This window comes from Oncorhynchus mykiss, chromosome 30 (genome assembly GCF_013265735.2).
Source record: "Oncorhynchus mykiss isolate Arlee chromosome 30, USDA_OmykA_1.1, whole genome shotgun sequence".
Lineage (NCBI taxonomy): Eukaryota > Metazoa > Chordata > Actinopteri > Salmoniformes > Salmonidae > Oncorhynchus > Oncorhynchus mykiss.
This window is the reverse complement of record NC_050570.1, coordinates 32,029,274-32,049,130: the sequence shown is the minus strand read 5'-3', so window position 1 is coordinate 32,049,130 and position 19,857 is coordinate 32,029,274. Positions and strand designations below refer to the sequence as shown.

General features: G+C 42.6%; 2 protein-coding genes across 2 annotated transcripts in view; both read right to left on the bottom strand.

Moving 5' to 3' along the window:
• Positions 1 to 4,596, bottom strand: part of LOC110521725 (guanine nucleotide-binding protein G(I)/G(S)/G(O) subunit gamma-12) — a 75,236-nt gene extending 70,640 nt beyond the window's left edge. Inside the window, exons 1-2 of the mRNA XM_021599528.2 lie at positions 4,365 to 4,596; positions 4,184 to 4,230 (exon numbers count right to left, since the gene is read on the bottom strand). The gene's annotated coding sequence lies outside the window, so the exon portion shown is untranslated. The remainder of the gene's footprint in view (positions 1 to 4,183; positions 4,231 to 4,364) is intronic.
• Positions 4,597 to 8,444: 3,848 nt separating this feature from the next.
• Positions 8,445 to 12,133, bottom strand: LOC110521724 (protein Dr1). The gene is made up of 3 exons (XM_021599527.2): positions 11,302 to 12,133; positions 10,869 to 11,032; positions 8,445 to 10,398 (listed from the first exon to the last, which is right to left on the bottom strand). Exons 1-3 carry the CDS (start codon positions 11,519 to 11,521, stop codon positions 10,252 to 10,254), a joined length of 531 nt encoding a protein of 176 aa, XP_021455202.1. The 5' UTR covers positions 11,522 to 12,133; the 3' UTR covers positions 8,445 to 10,251.
• Between the last annotated feature and the right edge of the window lie 7,724 nt (positions 12,134 to 19,857).

Genomic DNA, 19,857 nt, shown 5'->3' with positions numbered 1-19,857 from the left:
TGAGGAGAGACATGGAGGGTTTTAATTCCATCTACGCTGCTCAGTTGTCCAGGCAACGCTCTCTATGACGTCACCATTCCGTCCCATTCCGGATTAAAGAGCTGTGCTCCAGAGCCCTCGGGGGGAAAAGGTGAGATTGTCCCTTTTAACGCTGTCATGGTTGCTTCCTACAAGCTGCTTGTCATTCCTCTGTGATACAGCAGGTTTGATGCAACAACTCCCATTTATTTTAGTCACATATTACTGTAAGGTGACAAGACTTTGGACATTTTAAATCAGGGAGATTAATTTTTGTTTTTAAAATAATATGTGTGTGTGTGTATATATATATAGATTATTTTGTCCATTAAAATAACATCAAATTGATCAGAAATACAGTGTAGACATTGTTAGTTGTAAATGACTATCGTAGCTGGAAACGGCGGATTTTTAATGGAATATCTACATAGGCGTACAGAGGCCCATTATCAGCAACCATCACTCCTGTGTTCCAAAAGGCTAATTGATCATTAGAAAACCCTTTTGCAATTATGTTACCACAGCTGAAAACTAATCTTCTGATTAAAGAAGCAATAAAACTGGCCTTCTTTAGACTAGTTGAGTATCTGGAGCATCACAATTTGTGGGTTCGATTACAGACTCAAAATGGCCAGAAACAAAGAACTTTCTTCTGAAACTCATCAGGCTATTCTTGTTCTGAGAATAGAAGGCTATTCCATGTGGGAAATTGCCAATAAACCTAAGATCTCGTACAACACTGTGTACTACTCCCTTCACAGAACAGCGCAAACTGGCGCTAACCAGAATAGAAAGAGGAGTGGGAGGCCCTGGTGCAAAACTGAGCAAGAGGACAAGTACATTCGTGTCCAGTTTGAGAAACAGATGCCTCATAAGTCCTCAACTGGCAGCTTCATTAAATAGTACCCGCAAAAGACCAGTCTCAACGTCAACAGTGAAGAGGTGACTACGGGATGCTGGCCTTCTAGGCAGAGTAACAAAGAAAAACCAATATTTCAGACTGGCCAACATAAATAAAAGATTAAGATGGGCAAAAGAACACAGACACTGGACAGAGGAACTCTGCCTAGAAGGCCAGCATCCTGGAGTCACCTCTTCACTGTTCTGGATGCCTCTGACGACGAGTGGGTAATTAGATGGGTAATCAGATCACATCAGATGGTGCATGAAATCTATGGAAGTATCGAGGTTTTGCTCGCCTGAGGTAGAGTATCTCATGATAAGCTGTAGACCACACTATTTACCAAGAGAAAGTTTCATCTATATTCTTTGCAGCTGTCTATTTACCACCACAAACCGATGCTGGCACTAATACCGCACTCAATGAGCTGTATACGGCCATAAGCAAACCGGAGAACGCTCATCCAGAGGCAGCGCTCCTAGTGGCCAGAAACTTTGATTGGGGGGGGGGGGGGGGGGGCTCTAGACCACCTTTACTCCACACACAGAGACGCGTACAGAGCTCTCCCTTGCCCTCCATTTGGCAAATCTGACCATAATTCAATTCTCCTGATTCCTGCTTACAATCAAAAACTAAATTAGGAAGCACCAGTGACTCGGTCTATTAAAAAAAGTGGTCAGATGAAGCAGATGCTAAGCTACAGGACGGTTTTAGTAGTACAGACTGGAACATGTTACGAGATTCTTCTGATGGCAATGAGGAGTACACCACATCAGTCACTGGCTTCATTAATAAGTGCATCGATGACGTTGTCCCCACAGTTACTGTACGTACATACCCCAACCAGAAGCCATGGATTACAGGCAACATCAGCACTGAGCTAAAGGGTAGAGCTGCCGCTTACATGGAGTGGGACTCTGCCCTCTGAACCATCAAACAGGCAAAGCGCCAATACAGGACTACAAATGAATGTGTATGTGGCAGCTTGTGTATGTGGCAGGGCTTGCAAACTATTACAGACTACAAAGAGAAGCACAGCCACGAGCTGCCCAGTGACACAAGCCTACCAGACAAGCTAAATTACTTCTATGCTCGCTTAGAGAAAAGTAACACTGAAACATGCACGAGAGCATCAGCTGTTCCGGACGACTGTGTGATCACGCTCTATGTAGCCAATGTGAGTAAGACCTTTAAACAGGTCAACATTCACAAGGCAGACTGGTTACCAGGACGTGTACTCTGAGCATGCATTGACCAACTGGCTCATCACTAAGCTAAAGGCCCTCGGACTAAACACCTTCCTCTGCAACTGGATCCTGGACTTCCTGAAGGGCTGCCTCCAGGTGGTAGGGGTAGGTAACAACACATCCACCACACTGATCCTCAACACGGGGGCCCCTCAGGGGTGCGACATAGGGAGGAGGTCAGACACCTAGCCGTGAGGTGCCAGGACAACAACCTCTCCCTCAACGTGATCAAGACAAATGAGATGATTGTGGACTATAGGAAAAGGAGGACCGAGCATGCCCCCATTCTCATCGACGGGGCTGTAGTGGAGCAGGTTGAGAGCTTTAAGTTCCTTAGTGTTCACATCACCAACAAACTAAAATGGTCCAATCACACTAAGAAAGTCGTGAAAAGGGTACGACAAAACCTATTCCCCCTCAGGAGACTGAAAAGATTTGAATGGTTCCTTAGATCCTCAAAAGGTTCTACAGTTGCACCATAGAGAGCATGGTTGCATCACTGCCTGGTATGGCAAATGCTTGGCCTCTGACCACAAGGCACTACAGACAGTGGGGTAGTGCATATGGCCCAGTACATCACTGGGGCCAAGCTTCCTGCCATCCAGGACCTCTATACCAGGCGGTGTCAGAGGAAGGCCCTAAAAATTGTCAAAGACTCCAGCCACCGTCGTGATAGACTGTTCTCTCTGCTACCGCACGGCAAGCAGTACCGGAGCGCCAAGTCTAGGTCCAAAAGGCTTCTTAACAGCTTCTACCCTCAAGCCATAAGACTCCTTAACAGGTCATCAAAGGGCTACCCAGACCCCTATTTTAGGCTGCTGCTACTCTATACCGGTTCCCCCTGTATATAGCTATTTTTATTTTACTGGTGCTGTTTAATTATTTGTTACTTTTATTTTCATTTTTTTTTACCGTGTAGTTTCAAGAAGAAAAAAGTGTTAAAGGGCTTGTAAGTAAGCATTTCACTGTTGTATTTGGCATGTGACAAATACAATTCGATTTGATTTTAAGCACTTGAGACTTACCAGAAAGACTCACAGCTGTAATCAGTGTGAAAGTTGCTTCTACAAAGTGACTCTATTTAAAATAGATATCTATATTTCATTTTCAATACATTTACAAAAACACGTTTTCACTTTGCCATAATGGGGCATTGTGTGTAGATGGATGAGAAAAAAAACGTATTTAATCCATTTTGAATTCAGGCTGTAACACAACAACATGTTGAATAGGTCAGGGGGCCCAAATTGGTGTTATTCAGTTTTACAGTTAAGCAACATATGACAGCTTTGTGTCACCTACAGATGTAACATTATGGAGTCTCAAAGGAGGCCTGGGTAAGGCCAAAATGTCACAAATATACCAACTTCAATTCATTATTTCTCAATAATGCTTGAAGATAGAAAAGTGAAATATATGTCAACAATCCTTCCTCCAAAAGGAACTGTATGTTGATAACATTTTGTGAAAACACCAAAAAATATATAATGGTCCTGTTTCGTTCTAGTTTAGTGAGGAATCACCCGTAAGGTAGAGAGAGATGGGCAATACATTGATTTTGATCAAAGAGTACCATTGGTAACGTTAGTATTCAACACAGGTTTTGAAGTATAGCTATAAATTCCTCAATAAAAGTCAGCATTCAGGATAACATCAACTATTTTCTCTACCAAATGGCAAAAACTTTGGCAAATTACAATGCAATTAAAGACATTTATACTTTAGTGTAAAACGAACATATTTACAAAATGCAATGTTACTGGAGTAAACCAGTGATGCTAGACATTTGCTTACACCCATATGAATAACAAACTGGCCATGGCAAGACTGACAACGGCATCATGCAAAAGTGAGAGAAACCCTAGTCCTGTGTAGCACAAAGATAGGTATCCTAATCCTACACATCCATACCGAGTATATTCTGTGGAAAATCAGTTACATGTGCTGTATTCGCCTATAACATTAGAATTGTTTATTCTCACCAATCTGGTTGACACCTCGATAGCTCTACACTCACCTGTGTTATGGACTCGGTTCCAAGCACAAAGTGGAAAGGGTCTAGGGCTGTAAATGGTCAAAAATCAGTTTTCATTGCCTTCTTGGAATCGATAAAGTATGTTGAATTCAGTGAAAATCGCGTCGTGTAGACTTTCTTGTGTAAAAAGTCATTCATTATTTTTCAATCAACATAAACCTACCGTTATGACCAACTCCGTCGCATTTGCGCCTACCGCGACTTCGCTAAATTGCGCAGCTGGATGACAGACGGGGAACGACCTTCTCGCTGAATACATGGAATCGTGGGAACGCTGACTGGAGGACTGAAGTTGTGACATTTCTTCCCATCCTCTCCTTCTCAATATGCAGAGCGCCCTCTGCCTGTGAGTCTGCCTGTGACTGTGAGTCTGCCTGCCTGCCTGTTGCTCAATCTCATAGCTAGGCCTACATTGTTCAGTCTGACACCAGCTTTCGAAGTCCTTCTATTCCTACTGTAGAGAAAATTGGAAAGAGATCTAACTCCTGGTTATTAAGAGATCTTTCTTTATCTGGACGTGTACTTTTATCAAAATCTGAAGGTCTGTCCAGATTAGTTTATACCCCCCTTGCCTTGGATGTTCCTCTGTCAGTGACTATAATGGTTGATTCTAAATTATTTAACTTCTTATGGAGGAATAAACCTCATTATTTAAGAAAATATGTTGTAATATGTAGGACCCAAAGTGAGGGAGGGTTAAATGCTCTGGATTTTAAAACCTCTAATATAATTTTAAGATGAAATGGATATAAAACTATTTTTAAAAAATGATTGCATTTGGAATATCATCCCTGTAATATTCCAACAGATTGGTGGTCTAGAATTCTTACTCAAATGCAACTTTGATATGGGTAAAATCCCTATTAAGCTTGCAAACTTTCATAAACAAGTACTTCTATCTTGGAACCTCATGTACAAACACAATTTTTCCTCACATAGGTAATACAATCTGGAATAATAAAGACATAAAATACAAAAACAAGTCTTTATTTTTCCAGAACTGGTTTGACAGCAACATTGTTTGGGTTAAACAATTAGTGAATAGTGATGGACAACTAACTATATGATTATCCAGAATTTATGAGGACAGACAATGTTACATTCACTCCTGAGGAGTATCAAATAGTTGTTAGAGCTGTCCCTAAAGGTGCTATTCTTCTTTTAGGAGAATATAACAATACTCCAAGTGCAGCTGTTGAGGATTTTGTAGCCTCAATACAATTAGAAGGAATTGACATTTTAAACTATAATAACATGTATATAAGGAAACTATGTCAATATGTTACTATTCCCTCTGCTAAAATGTACTGGAATGCAGCCCTTGGACAAGTGAACTTGAACAAAGTTTTGTTGTTGTCTGGTAAATATTGTATATCTAATAAGGTGAAAGAAGTATCATTCAAACTCTTTCATAGAATCTACCCTGTAAAGACCTTTATTATACACAGATTTAAAATAGCTATTGATAACACATGTGTATTTTGTGGTTATGACCCAGAAACTCTTGACCATTTATTTTGGGACTGTTCTCATGTAAAGAAGATTTTGGAGTGAGTTAGAAGATTTTATTTTAAAAGAAACGACTATTAATGTTTATCTGATAGACTGATATTATTTAATTTTGATCCAAATGAAATGGACCATGATTTAACTTTCATTGTTAATTTGTTTATCTTTCATGGAAGATTATTTATCCATAAAATGAAGTGGGCAGAGAACAACCGCCTTTTCACATTATTTAAGATCAAATTTAAATATTATTTTGAAATGATCAGTAAATGTAAAAACAAAAAAGCATGAATGTTGATATGTAATACCCTGTCTGTTAGGTTTATGTACTCTTGTTTGTATATTTCTGTTTTTTTTTGTGTGTATTTGTTTTGTATTTGTTGTGTTCATAATTCAAAATAAATAAATAAAAAGCTCTTTGCTGTGTAGTCACGTGGGTCGCGTCAGCCAGGCTGTACCGATGCTTGAATGGAATGTAGGCAATCTATTAAAATACTTATCAAGTTCAAATTTATTTGCACCCACATACTGTAACAGTCAATACCAAACAGGAATGCATGGGCATGACAAATAGCATATCATAAATTTGACAATGCACATTTATATAACGATAAGGTAAAATATCATATATCATTGGCAAAGTTAATAAATTGACAAACCATGATATGCATGTCATTAGCGCTTTACCACGTGGGACGATAATGCTCCCAACATCAAGTCGTAGACAAGAGTGCGAGTTTGTATAATATATTTATATACAATGGGGTACAAAATTATTGGCACCCTTGATAAAGATGAACAATAATGACTGTCTACATAAAATAAATAATGCAAATACTGATCTATATTGTACGTTCAAAGAAATTAGGAAATTATATTATACTTATACAATTTCTCAGGGAAAGAGATTTAGTTTAACAAGTAATAATAGTGTTTCTCAAAAAGGTAGGGGCCCAAAATTATTGACACCCCTAAATGACACAATACATTACTTAACATTAATTTCTATTTGGCACAAAATAATCTGAAACACAACCAAAACGAACGGCACATTCAACAAATCTGATCTAACAAAGTGGATATTTGTCAAATCCGTAATGATGTATGTATTGTAACAGGTCCACAATGGTTGGTTACTTAAGTCTACATTTACATTTTGGTCATTTAGCACAGGGGTTCTCAAACTTTTTCATTCGGGCCCCCCTTTCAGCATTGGGGAACATCACGCGGCCTCCCTGCTCGCGCACCACGTCAATTTCTATGGGCACAAGCATTGTTCATGACACAAACCGTTCACACCCCTCTTGTTGGTGGAAAGAATTTAGCAGGAATAAAGTTTATTTCCTGCAATCCCCCCCCCCCCCCTAAAAAAATCAAGGGGTGCAAAGAAAGTTATGCCGTTTTAAAGCAAATGTTCTTGTATTTCTATGCATTTTCCATGTCTAATGTGTATTCGTGTAATATTTGAGTGACAAAAGAATGTCAACAATATCTATGGGCTAAAAAAACGAAATAAAAGTATGCTAGTTAATCTGGACATTTCTGACAAGTTATAAATAGACAAGATAAACTGATGATGCACTACCCAATTTCAAAATTGCAACTTGCACATTTTATTATAAACATTTTCAAGAGCAAGTTTAAAGCTGGACTGAGTTACTTTAATATATATATATATATACACACAGCACATTCGGAAAGTATTGAGACCCCTTCCTTTTTCAACATTTTGTTACAACCTTATAGGAAAATGGATTAAAAACAAATCCTCATCAATCTACACACAATACCCCATAATGACAAAGCTAAAAACAATTTTTAGACATTTTTGCAAATGTATTAAAAATAAAACTGAAATACCTTATTTACATAAGTATTCAGACCCTTTGCCTTGAGACTCAAAATTGAGCTAAAATGCATCCTGCTTCCTTTGATCATCCTTAAGATGTTTCTACAACTTGAGCGATCAGGACCTCTTACTCGGGCGAAGGTTCACCATCCAACAGGACAACGACCCTAAGCACAGACAAGACAACGCAGGAGTGCCTTCGGAACAAGCCTCTGAATGTCCTTGAGTGGCCCAGCCAGAGCCCGGACTTGAACCCGATCGAACATCTCTGGAGAGACCTGAAATAGTTGTGCAGAGACACTCCCCACCCAACCTGACAGAGCTTGACAGGATCTGCAAAGAATGGGTGTGCCATGTTTGTAGTGTCAGACCCACGAATGCTCAAGGCTGTAATCACTGCTAAAGGTGCTTAAACAAAGTACTGAGAAAAGGGTCTGAATACTTATGTAAAGTTGATCATTTAGTTTATTGTTTTTATACATTTGCATACATTTCTAAAAAGCTGTCATTAAAAACTTTTTGCATTATTGGGTATTGTGTGAAGCTTGATGAGGGAAAAATAATTGAATCCATTTTAGAATAAGGCTGTAATGTAACAAAATGTGGAAAAAGTCAAGGGGTCTGAATACTTACCAAATGCACTGTATATATCAGTAGTTATCCAATAGGAAACACTCTTCAGTATCCGTTGTAAACTGGGGGGGGGGGCGACCTCTCGCACACCAGTTTGGAAACCACTGATTCAGTGCACATTAGACTCAATGCAAATATTTTACATTCCAGTATATTACAGTTTTCCCATTTGGAATAATTTAGCCAGATGGGTGAACATTGGATTTACATTGCTTGGAATATGGTGGAAATGTATCATAACAGCTTATTGTATGACTTGTTGGTCACAGTAAAAAAAAAAAAGCTTTTGTCCATGAGGATGAAAAACTGAGGGGGCTAACATAGTATAGTTAACAAAAAAATAGGAAAGGACTGTAAATAACTCCACAAAACATTAAGAGGAAGGATTGGTCTCTATAAAACATGTTAACTTTATTGCTTAAAGAATACAACTTTATAGAAGGCATGTGAATGTGTATCACACCTAGAGGTTACCAATCTTTACATTTTTAAACAATTCACCACACATTCACAATGCAACTTTTTCCTTCCACACTGGAGAAAAAAAAGGGTGCGCCCAAAATGGCACCCTATTCCCTACATGGTGCACTACTTTTAACTAGAACTAAAGTATTATGCACTAAAGGAAATAGGCTGACATTTGGGGTGCAAACAAAAACAGATTAAGCCAAGATAAAGCATTTTTCCAAAGTGCAAGTTACCATCAGCATTGTGAACAGTAACCTGAGTGCACACTGCACCCAAGTCTCTTTGTTCTACACATGGAACATACACCTTGGCCTCATCTCATATGCTCAGGGTTGTTAAGTTGTGTCCCACATTGCACCCTATTCCATATATAGTGCACTATGACCAAGGCCAATTGGGTTCTGGTAAAAAAGTATTGCACTACATAGGAAAGAGGTTGCCATTTGGGAAGCAACCTATATATTTGGTTCTATGAGTCAAAAATATTCTGAAATGAGTAGCTAATCAATTAGCAATACTGTAGGTGAACATAAGAAAAAAAAGCATCAACCTACTTTGATAACGACGGAGCTAAAATAAAACAAAAAGCATTTTCAAACCCAATTTTACAAATCAAATACATATTCACAACCCCCCTAAGTGTTTCAGAAATATTGTGTGCATCCCAAATGGCACCCTATTCCCATTATAGTGCAATACTTGACCAGGGCCTATAGGGTTCTGGTCAAATGTAATGCACTATATAGGACATAGGATGCTGTTTTAGACACATCCGTCCTGTTAAACAAACATACAAAGAAGGGGGTAAGGAACTATTTATGTCAAAACTACTACCAAAAAAGGACCACAAACGGGTAGGAGGAATAAGTAAAGCCCACCTTTGGCAAAGAGTGAGGAGCTGTTCTCCTGAACCCCCCAAATAATCTAGTAGAAACAATCTAAAGGAGCAGTACCTGAACTGTACTAATGTTCTTTTCTCAACATAGCCAAAACCATGATACTTTTTTTCCAATACACTTTCTACCTTCAGCATGTTCCATTCTACCTTGCATCCAACAATAATCTCCAAATCACACAGCACATGACAATTCCATGACGGAGTTAACATTTGATTTGTGATTGGCAAAAATAAAATATTTCAGCTGAGTGGAGGTAATGCTTGAAAATGCATCTTTATCCAAATAAGTGCATTTTCAGATACTACTGTCAAATTCAAAAAAAATATGTCTATCTATATAGCTTGAAACTGTCCATAACAACATGTACGCCTGATACTGGACTGGTGGGATTACGCGCATTATGCCTCTACATAGCTCAGATCTCTACCAATGAGAGCGTTGGAAGAGAGAGGGCTGCTTGCTGACACTGTCCAAAGAAAAGGGATATGGCCTGGGTCGTGTTCAATAGGCACGAAACAGGGAGAAAACAGCCCGGAACAGGGTGGTAGCCTACTATCTGTAGTGATCCAATAAGAAACGCTTGCTTCCAGTATCCATTGCAAAATGTTTTGCTACGGTGTGCCCTTATGAAGATGACCCTGCCTGCTTGTTGTTGCCCAAATTCCAGGCCCCAGGGGTCATCATCTTCATCATCACATGTCATCCTCGTCATCCTCGTCCAGTGAGGAGCCAGCCTGCTGTCCAGCACTGGCAGATGCTGCAGCCAACTGGGCCTGCTGGGCAGCCTGCTGCATCTGGAGCCACTCCTGCTGGGCTAGCTCTGCTTGCTGCTGCCGTGCCTGGAACATAATAAACAGGTTAGTCAGGGTTAGTGATTCAGGTTGTGTGTAACACCACAACTCTATGCATATACTGTCCCCCACCAGAGACCGGGGTTCACTTCCCAGTCCAAGCTCTCATTTTTGTACCTTCTCTCCTGTAGAAACTGGTGTTGGGAATTGACATGTTCATGTGTGAAGGGTATTAATCAAAGATGAGATCATCAGGCAATGTACACTTACCACGTGATCTGTGTGAAAGTGTAGAGTCAGACATGCAACAGGAAATGGTCTGACTCCTATTAGGTTATGCAACTTGAACCTCCTAACACAGGTTATCAGTCTTGATCTTATTACTGTGTCTTGATAGCCTGGTCCCAGATTGTTTTGGGCTGACAGCTTAGTCCCAGATCAGTTTTTGCTTTTGCCAACTTTTTTGTGGCATGACAGCACAAAGAGAATAGCACTCAGACTACAAACTTGAACATTACCTTAGCAAAGAGTTCCTGTTGTTGTCTAAGGAGCTCTTCCTCTGGTATACCCAGGTTTTCCAGGCGAGAGCTGGCCTTTCTCCTCTTAAGTGCTACAGTTTTACATTCCTGCAAGACATCCTTCACCTCTGTGATGTACGACGCAAAACCCAGGCTTTCAAGTGCTGTGGAAAATTATGAATACAAGGTTAGGGGGGGAAAACTGAAAACTATCTTGTCACTTGATTATTGAGGACCTAATAGTGCACAGCTAGCCTGGATTGAGATATGATTGTTTTGAGCTGGTAAGACAGAACAAAATGTGGGACCAGGCTAGTTTATTGCTAACAGACATCAACTTCAAAACACATGGCAAGAATGGGAAACACCCACACAGTACAATAATGCATTGAAATACGTTGGCACTGACTAGATAAAGACAATAATCACTAACCATTAATAACATGTTCAGGAGATATAGTCTTCTTTTCAGACTTGTTACATATTTCATTCGCCTCTGATGAAATTAGATGTATGAACTCTGTGCAACAGTTCACAACAAGTTCTCTCGCATCGTTGGCAACCCGTACGTTGGGCAAAGTTTCTTTGATCATTTTGTTGATAGCTGCCCTGGGAATGGTGAGGTCGTCATCGTTTCCCGACGAAGAAGCCATCGTATTCCAGACAACTAGCAAGCTTGTCAAGTTAACGTAGTACAAACGAAACTGGAAGAAAGCCTTGCGTTGATAGTAGGGTTTCGTAGCGGTCTTTGCGTTGAACAATGTCGTGAGTTAGAAGCTAACATTAACGTTAGCTAGTTAGCCGAACTCGGAGTAGTTGGTTTCGAAAAGTTATTATACTAAACAACGGTTTCTATGTATAGTAAACTAGATAGTTACAAGGCAATTGCCCATTGACACAGCACACCATAATGCTACTGCAGATGTAACGGAAAAGTCAACGTAAATATGATGGCGAGGAGAAAACTAGCTATCGAGTTACGTTAGCTATGGTCCCTCTCGCAACGTCGTTAGCTAGCAACAACATTGCTTTGCAGCGGCTTTTGAGGACATAGCTACGCTAGCAAGCGTTTCGTTGGGATCATTTCGTAACGCAGTGCTGATCCCCCCCCAAAAAAATGTCAAACAAAATATTGTATGCACTGAAAGATAATTGCTGTTCCTTTATCGCCCGAATTAAATACTTTAATTAATTTATTATCTTATGTATGCTTCATCAGCACTGAAATGTCTCCGGAAACGACTCCACGCGAACAAAATCCATATCCGGTATATATTTTTTTTTCACAGTGCCTGTGCTGCCGACCAAAGACACATGTCGCCGTCTACTGTATTGGAGGCGAAATAATACTGTCATAAAAATGTGGGCCAAGACTACAAGTAGACCTATGGCTAGAATACTTGGATTTGCAAGATCATTTCGCTTTCCACATTAGACTGAAACAAGAGTTGCTGTGGACTTTTACCATATTCGTTTCATCACGTCACCATATTCCTATTTTGTGTTTGTTCAGACAAACAAAAAGTGGATATAATAATGCTTAGGTCATTTTTAATATTGGATTACAGGGCCTTTGAATGCTAGTGCAATATAACCTCTGAATCATTACTGACTCAGTAGATAACATTGTTACATAATTGGATCTCCACACAATTTATCAGTGGATCCTTTTATTGTAGGCTCTGTCAATACAAAAGTCTATTGAGATTACCCAGTAAAAATAAAATCAAAAATTCAAAGGTAACTTTTCCGTCAGCATTTGAAGCTGTACATTTTCAACATAAACACTCTTCAAGACACAACCATTAAACTTTTATGTTGCTTTATAATTGATAATAAAAAAGGTAATTCATTTGATCATTTGATCACAAAATGTTGTGTTTAATGATTTTGCCACTGTCATTTTTTGTTCTGCTTATGGAGCATAAAAGGGTGCATATAGTGAAGGCTTTAAAAGGCTTGAAGGGAGTATCATGTATCAGGGATAGGGATATCATGTGGACGTGGAAGTTTGTGGTCTATCTGTACTCTGCAAAGTAACATACAGTTCATGCGGAAAGTATGTAGACCCCATGACTTTTTCAACATTTTGTTACCTTACAGCCTTATTCTAAAATTGATTAAATGTTTTTTTGTCCTCATCAATCTACACACAATACCCCATAATGACAAAGTGAAAACAGGTGGTGGTTGCAAATGTATAAAAAAATAGAAAACAGAAGTACATGATTTACATAAATATTCAGACCATTTGCTATGAGACTCAAAATTGAGCTCAGGTGCATCCTGTTTCCATTGATCATCCTTTAGATGTCTCTACAACTTGATTGTAGTCCGTCTTTGATAAATGTAATTCATTGGTCATGATTTGGAAAGGCACACACCTGTCTATATAAGGTCCCACAGGTGACAACGCATGTCAGAGCAAAAACCAAGCCATGAGGTCGAAGGAATTGCCGTAGAAGGGCCTTGGTCAGGGAGGTGACCAAGAACCCGATGGTCACTCTGACAGAGCTCCAGAGTTTCTCTGTGGAGATGGGAGAACCTTCCAGAAGGACAACAATCTCTGCAGCACTCCACCAATCAGGTCTTTATGGTAGAGTGTCCAGACTGAAGCCACTCCTCAGTAAAAGGCACATGGTTTTATAACGGCGCCGGATGAGATGGCTGCCGTTTTATGGTCCCCTAACCAATTGTGCGATTGTGTGTTTTTTGCGTTATTGTAACTTATTTTGTACATAAGAGACAGTAGCAGAAACATTATAACTGAAAAGAGCTTCTAGATATCAGGACAGTGATTACTCACCCCCTAATGGAAGAATCATTTTTGTTTATTTTAGCATTTTTTATTATTTACATATACACTACCGTTCAAAAGTTTGGGGTCACTTAGAAATGTCCTTGATTTTGAAGGAAAAACACATTTTCTGTCCATTAAAACAACATCAAATTGATCAGAAATACAGTGTATACATTGTTAATGTTGTAAATGACTATTGTAGTTGGAAACAGCAGATTTTTAATGGAATATCTACATAGGCGACAGAGGCCCAGGGAACACTCAAATGGTGATAGACCCGTGGCAGAGCAGGGAAGGGTGTTGCGGGCGTATTCCACCCACACAAGCTTCTGGCTCCAGGTGGTGGGGTTGGCGGAGACCAGGCAGCGCAGAGTAGTCTCGAGGTCCTGGTTGGCTCGCTCCAACTGGCCATTGGACTGGGGGTGGAACCCAGAGGACAGGCTGGCCGACGACCCACTGAGGGTGCAGAACGCCTTCCAGAACCAGGACGAGAACTGAGGCCCCCGGTCGGAGACATGTCCACGGGCAGTCCATGGATCCGGAAGACGTGCTGCACCATGAGCTGGGCTGTCTCCTTGGCTGAGGGTAGTTTGGGAAGAGGAATGAAGTGGGCAGCTTTGGAAAACCGGTCGACCACCCGTGATGAAATCCAGGGATATGTCGGACCAGGGAAGGTGAGGTAAAGGCAGTAGATGCAGAAGACCAGCCGGAGCTTGCCGAAGAGTCTTGTTCTGAGCACAGACCATGCAGGCAGTGACAAACGCGCCAACATCCAGAACCACAGTAGGCCACCAATAGCGTTGTTGCACAAAGGCCAGGGTCCGACGGGAGCCCGGGTGACAGGCAAGCCTGGAGGATTGGGCCCACTCCAGGACCGCAGAACGGACAGCGTCAGGCAAAAACGTCCAGTTATCTGTGCCCACCCCAGGGTTCAGCTGGGACCGCTGCGCCTCCCGGACCTGTTTCCCTATATCCCAGCTGAATGCCGTCACCAGGCACGAGGTGGGAAGGATGGTCTCGGGCACCAGGGTGGTAAGCGTGGGGCTATAGTGGCGAGACAGGGCATATTGCCGGCAGGTAAGAGAGGGAAAAGTTGGACCCGGGTAAACAGCAGGGCCCATCTCTCTTGCCTGGAGTTGAGGCGCTTGGCGGCACGGCGTTACTCCAGGTTTTTGTGGTCAGTCCACGTAATGAACAGATGTTCCGCTCCTTCCAGCCAGAGCCTCCATTCCTCCAATGCCATCTTCACCGCGAGAAGCTCCCGATTCCCCACATCATAGTTCCTCTCCATGGCGTTGAGGTGGAGGGAGAAGAAGGCATAGTGATGCAGCTTATGGTCCAGGACAGAATGTTGGGACAGGACAGCCCCTACTACGACATCCGAAGCATCGGCCTCCACCACAAACTGACGGGAAGGGTCAGGATGAGCCAGGATAAGAGCAATGGCGAAGCAGTTTTTGAGGTCCCAGAATGCCGGGTCAGCAGCAGAGGACCACGAGGTGAGTGCAGACACGGGGGATGCCAGGGTGCTGTATCCACAGATAAAGCAGCGATAAAAGTTGGAAAATTTGGAAACGTTGCTGCTGCACTCTGGACGTAGGCGGAGGCAAATCCACCACCTCTCTCACCTTCCCGCAATCTATCTGGACACTCCCAGAAGAGATTATGTAACCCAGAAAGGGGATGGTGGAGCGATGGAACCCGCACTTCTCCGCCTTCACAAACATCTGATTCTCCAGAAGGCGTTGAAGTACCTGTCGGACGTGGAGCACGTGTTCTTGTGGGGGGCGGGAGAAGATGAGGATGTCATCAATGTAGACTAATTTTACGGAGAACATCATTTACCAGAGCCTGGAACACAGCAGGGGAATTGGTGAGGCTAAAAGGCATGACCAGATACTCGTGGCCACTGGCCATGTTGAAGGCAGTCTTCCACTTGTCCCCCTCTCGTATCCACACCAGGTGGTAGGTGTTCCGTAGATCCAGCTTGAAAAACACAGTGGCCCCCTGGAGCGGCTCTAAGGCAGAGGAAATGACTGGTAGCAGGTAACGGTTCTTAACCGTAAGTGAGTCCCTGGTAGTCAATGCACGGGCACAAGGTCTTGTCCTTCTTCTCCACAAAGAAGAACCCTGCTCCAGTCGGAGAGGAAGAGGGACGGATAAATCCAGTAGCTAGGGAGTCCCCAATGTAGTCCTCAATGTAGTCCTCCATAGCCTTGGTTTCAGGTCCCGACAGTGAGTACAGATGCTCCCGGGGCAGCGTGGTGCTGGGACTTGCTGAACACCTCCAGGAGGTCCTGGTACTCCGCGGGAATGGAGGAGAGATCCGGAACCACCTCCGAGGCCCCAGGAAGACGTCCCGGGGCAGGTTGAGCCAACTTCAGACAATGGGCGTGGCAGAATGGACTCCAGCCCATGATGGCACCAGTAGACCAGTGTATGAGTGGGTTGCGTTGCTGGAACCAGGAGAATCCCAAAACCACAGGGATCTGGGGGGACTTGATGAGCAGGAACTGGATGGTCTTGCTGTGATTCTCTGACATCTGTAGGTTGATGGGATGGGCTGAGTGGGGATGTTAAGCTCGGAAGCCTGTGTGGCGTCCAAAAATCTCTCATCGGCCCCAGAGTCAATGAGGACCTGGAGAGATTTGGACTGGTTTCCCCACAGTAGAATGACATGAAAAGGGGTGCAAGTAAGGGAAGCAGAAAAGTTCCCCATGTGGCCCACCAGAGTACTTGCTCCTACCGGTGAGCCTGGTCTTTTACCAGGCACGAGGACACAAAATGACCAAAAGTCCCTCAATACAGACAGCTCCTTGTGCTCCCGTTCCGATGGCGACAGCCCAGCCCTACCTAGTTGCGTGCGCTCGAGAAACAGTGCCTCGGTCCTCCACGGTGACTCTTGATAAAGGTGGGGAAATCTCGGGTGCTCTCGGCCATGGGACTGTCGGGGACTTCTGGGATGACTCAGAAGCGAGGTGGAATCCCTGGACGTGTGAGTGAAATCGAATTTCCTCTCCAACCGTCGGTCCCGCAATCTCCCATCGATGCGGCTGGTCAAAGTAACGAGGGAGTCGAAATCTGTGGGTAACTCGTCCTTAACCTCCTCTGAAACGCCGTGCAGGAACATGTCGAACAGTGCTTACTGGATCCACGCACTCTGCGCTGCCAATGTACGGAAATCCACCGCATAGTCGGCCACAGTGCGCGCATCCTACCGGAGCTGGATTAGCTTCAGGGCAGCTTCTCTCCCGGAGAACAGGGCATCAAAGAACTTCCTCACCTCTCCCATAAACCCTTCCAGGCTCACGCATATGTAAGGCTGCTTTTCCCATACGGCGGTAGCCCAGGTGAGAGCCCTTCCAGACATCAGCGTGATGAGGTAGGCTATTTTGGAGTGATCCGAGGGGAAGGAGGAGGGTGGAAGCTCGAAAATGAGGGCACACTGAGATAAAAACGCCCAACAGGTGCTCGGCTCTCCATTAAAGCGTTCTGGAGGAGGTAACCGGGGCTTCCCGGGAAGGTGGAGTGGCCGGTGGGGCGGCCAGTTCTTCGTAACTACCAATGGAAGCTCCTTGGGAGGAGATGACGTTGCGCAACTGGTCCGGGTCTGCTGGGTCAGTCATGGCCAGTACGTACTATCAGGTATGAAGGTAAGACCCAGATTCATACCACGTCGAAAAAACAATAGTTTAATATTCCAACAGTGGCAGGCAATAGACAGGCACGGCAGGCACGATTCAGTAAACCAGAGGTGGGGTAACAGTACTGGGCGGCAGGCAGGCTCCGGGTCAGGGTAAGGCAGAGGTCGTTAATCCAAGGGCAGGCAGAGTGGGCAGGGCAGGCAGAGTGGTCAGGCAGTTGAAATTGCTACATATTGCGTTTACATTTTGGTCAGTATAGATCTAAGGTAAGGCTTAAATTAAACCTGCCTAGAGGCAGGTTTAACTTCAGATGAATGGCTCAGGTTTAACTTCAGATGAATGGATGTTGGCTCCCAGGTTGACCTTGGCAATGGAGGAAAATGGATTACCTGGACTAATTCAATGATTATCAAAGAGCAGCACCAAGGCCAGACAGAAGGGTGGTTATAGACAGGAGCAACCCACTGAATTATTTTGATTAAATCAAATGTGACCGTTTTTGTATGTACAACGAAACTGTAGATGACGTCATTTGTTTGCTTGAGCCAAGGCTTTCATCTAAAGACCCATTCCTCCTTCCCTACAAGTACTGATCACCTTGAGGTTTTTGGCATCTTGAACCTTCCATCGTGAAACAGGAGATTTGTGTGGTGTAAGTAAACATGCAGAATAGTCCACAAAGTCTGCAGTGCTTTAAATGAAGTGAAAAACAATTACATCAAGTTCCCTGACGCTGCTGCCCAAGACAACTACAGTACAAGGCAGAGCTCTATGGACATGGGAACTTGCCATTGGCTGTATAGATATACCGTTCACGTTTCCCTCTACAGCAGATGTTGAGGAGTCCAGGAATCGTAAAAACTGGTTCTCAATAAATGTACAAAGTGTGTGCACTCCCAATTTGCAGTTCTCCAACATTGTTGCACAGATTTTCCAAAACTTCTCTTTGTATGCTCAGCTTGAAGGGGGACAACATAGTGGAATCATACTTGGTGACAGTGGGTATGCAGCACCCACTTTTTGTTCAACCCCTATCTTCATGCAATAGGGCCTAAGCAACAACGGTACAACCAAGCTCATATCCACACCAGAGGTGTCGTGGATCGCATGTTTGGTGTATGGAAGAGACATTTCCAGTGTCTCAGAAACACATTGCGCTTTCAACCAATAAGATGCTGCATTGTCATAATTGCAACAGCAGTGCTTCAGAATTACTGCAAACAGCATGGCTGCCCAGATCCTCACGTTGAAGATGAGGATGACCCAGATGTTTCCGTGGTTGAGGCAGATAATGACAGAAATGGACTAGCCTGCAGAAATGCTTTTGCTATGGAGCACTTCTCTCCCAAAGATAGCTCAAGTGATTGAAGCAAACAATATCCATGGATTGGTAACAAAGATGGTTTTAATTCACAAATGGAAATATCGGGACCCCTAAGAACATTGGTACTGCTTCTTCATGTTTTGCTCTTCCTCCTCTTCATTTATGCTTCTTTTAAATAATTGTCTCAGGAAATTCCATTGCCAGTTTCTCATGCATGCTCAGCCTTTTTGTCTTTGTCCTCTGGCCCAGGATATTGACACAGTCTTCACTCCTGGCTACTGCAGCTGTAGCAGGCTGACCTTCATCCCGTCTTATCCCTTCCAAGCTATGGTGATCATTTGCCTCTAGAAAATTTACTGCATTATTGAGTTGAGTTCATTAAAAGAATTGAGTTCATTACAGAATTTTTATTATGGGAGTGCCAGAGATGACTGACAACATGACATATTCGCTGCAGTGCGGGAATGGAACATGTTGAATGAATGTGTCCAACTAAATGAAGATTGGAGCGGACCCCCATCTGAACTGTCCAAATACCATCCAGGGGCTGCTTGCCATCAATAATCCCGGTCAACTAGTCCCCCAATTCATTTGTCTCTGGTCTCATTGGGTGTCCGCCACCAGTCTTGAAACACTCCCTGCGAGCAAGAACATTTGTCTTATTTAAGTAGGTTTTTATGTTTTTCCACAGGACATTGGAAAGACAAGAAACTATACAAATTATATTAGTAATTATGTATGATATTGTTTGTGTTACATTTCTGTCACACAAACAGATTTAGGCTCAACTGTGTTGTGTTACGCAAGAAAACTAACATTTAAAAGGGACTCTGATTTGTAAAAGTGGACCAAGAATAAATACAGTATCTTACCTGAAGTTGTTGTAGTGTCATTTTGTTTACTTTTTACTTCGAATTTAATTCATTACAAATGTTTACCACAATTAACACAGTTTAACACAATTCGCTTCAAGGGTTCAAGGAATTCCTCCGTCCTTTGTTTGGTTGGTAACACTTTACTTGACACAGTCATAATCATGTCATAATATGTCATAACAGCTGACATAATGTGACATAACCTATCAAACCCTACAAAAATGTCAATAATTATAGTCCACATATTAATTCACATTTCCTGTTGCTGCAGGATTATTTTCCTGCTGTAGCAAACTGGCTCAAATTAAGATCCTACATGCAAGACGCAATTAAAAAAAGCACAACC

Coding starts and splice junctions, on each gene's coding strand:
- LOC110521724 (XM_021599527.2), bottom strand. CDS start 11,521: ATGGCTTCTTCGTCGGGAAACGATGACGACCTCACCATTCCCAGGGCA. Junction 11,033..11,301: donor TCCTGAACATGTTATTAATG/GTTAGTGATTAT, acceptor AATTTTCCACAG/CACTTGAAAGCCTGGGTTTT. Junction 10,399..10,868: donor AACAGGAACTCTTTGCTAAG/GTAATGTTCAAG, acceptor ATTATGTTCCAG/GCACGGCAGCAGCAAGCAGA.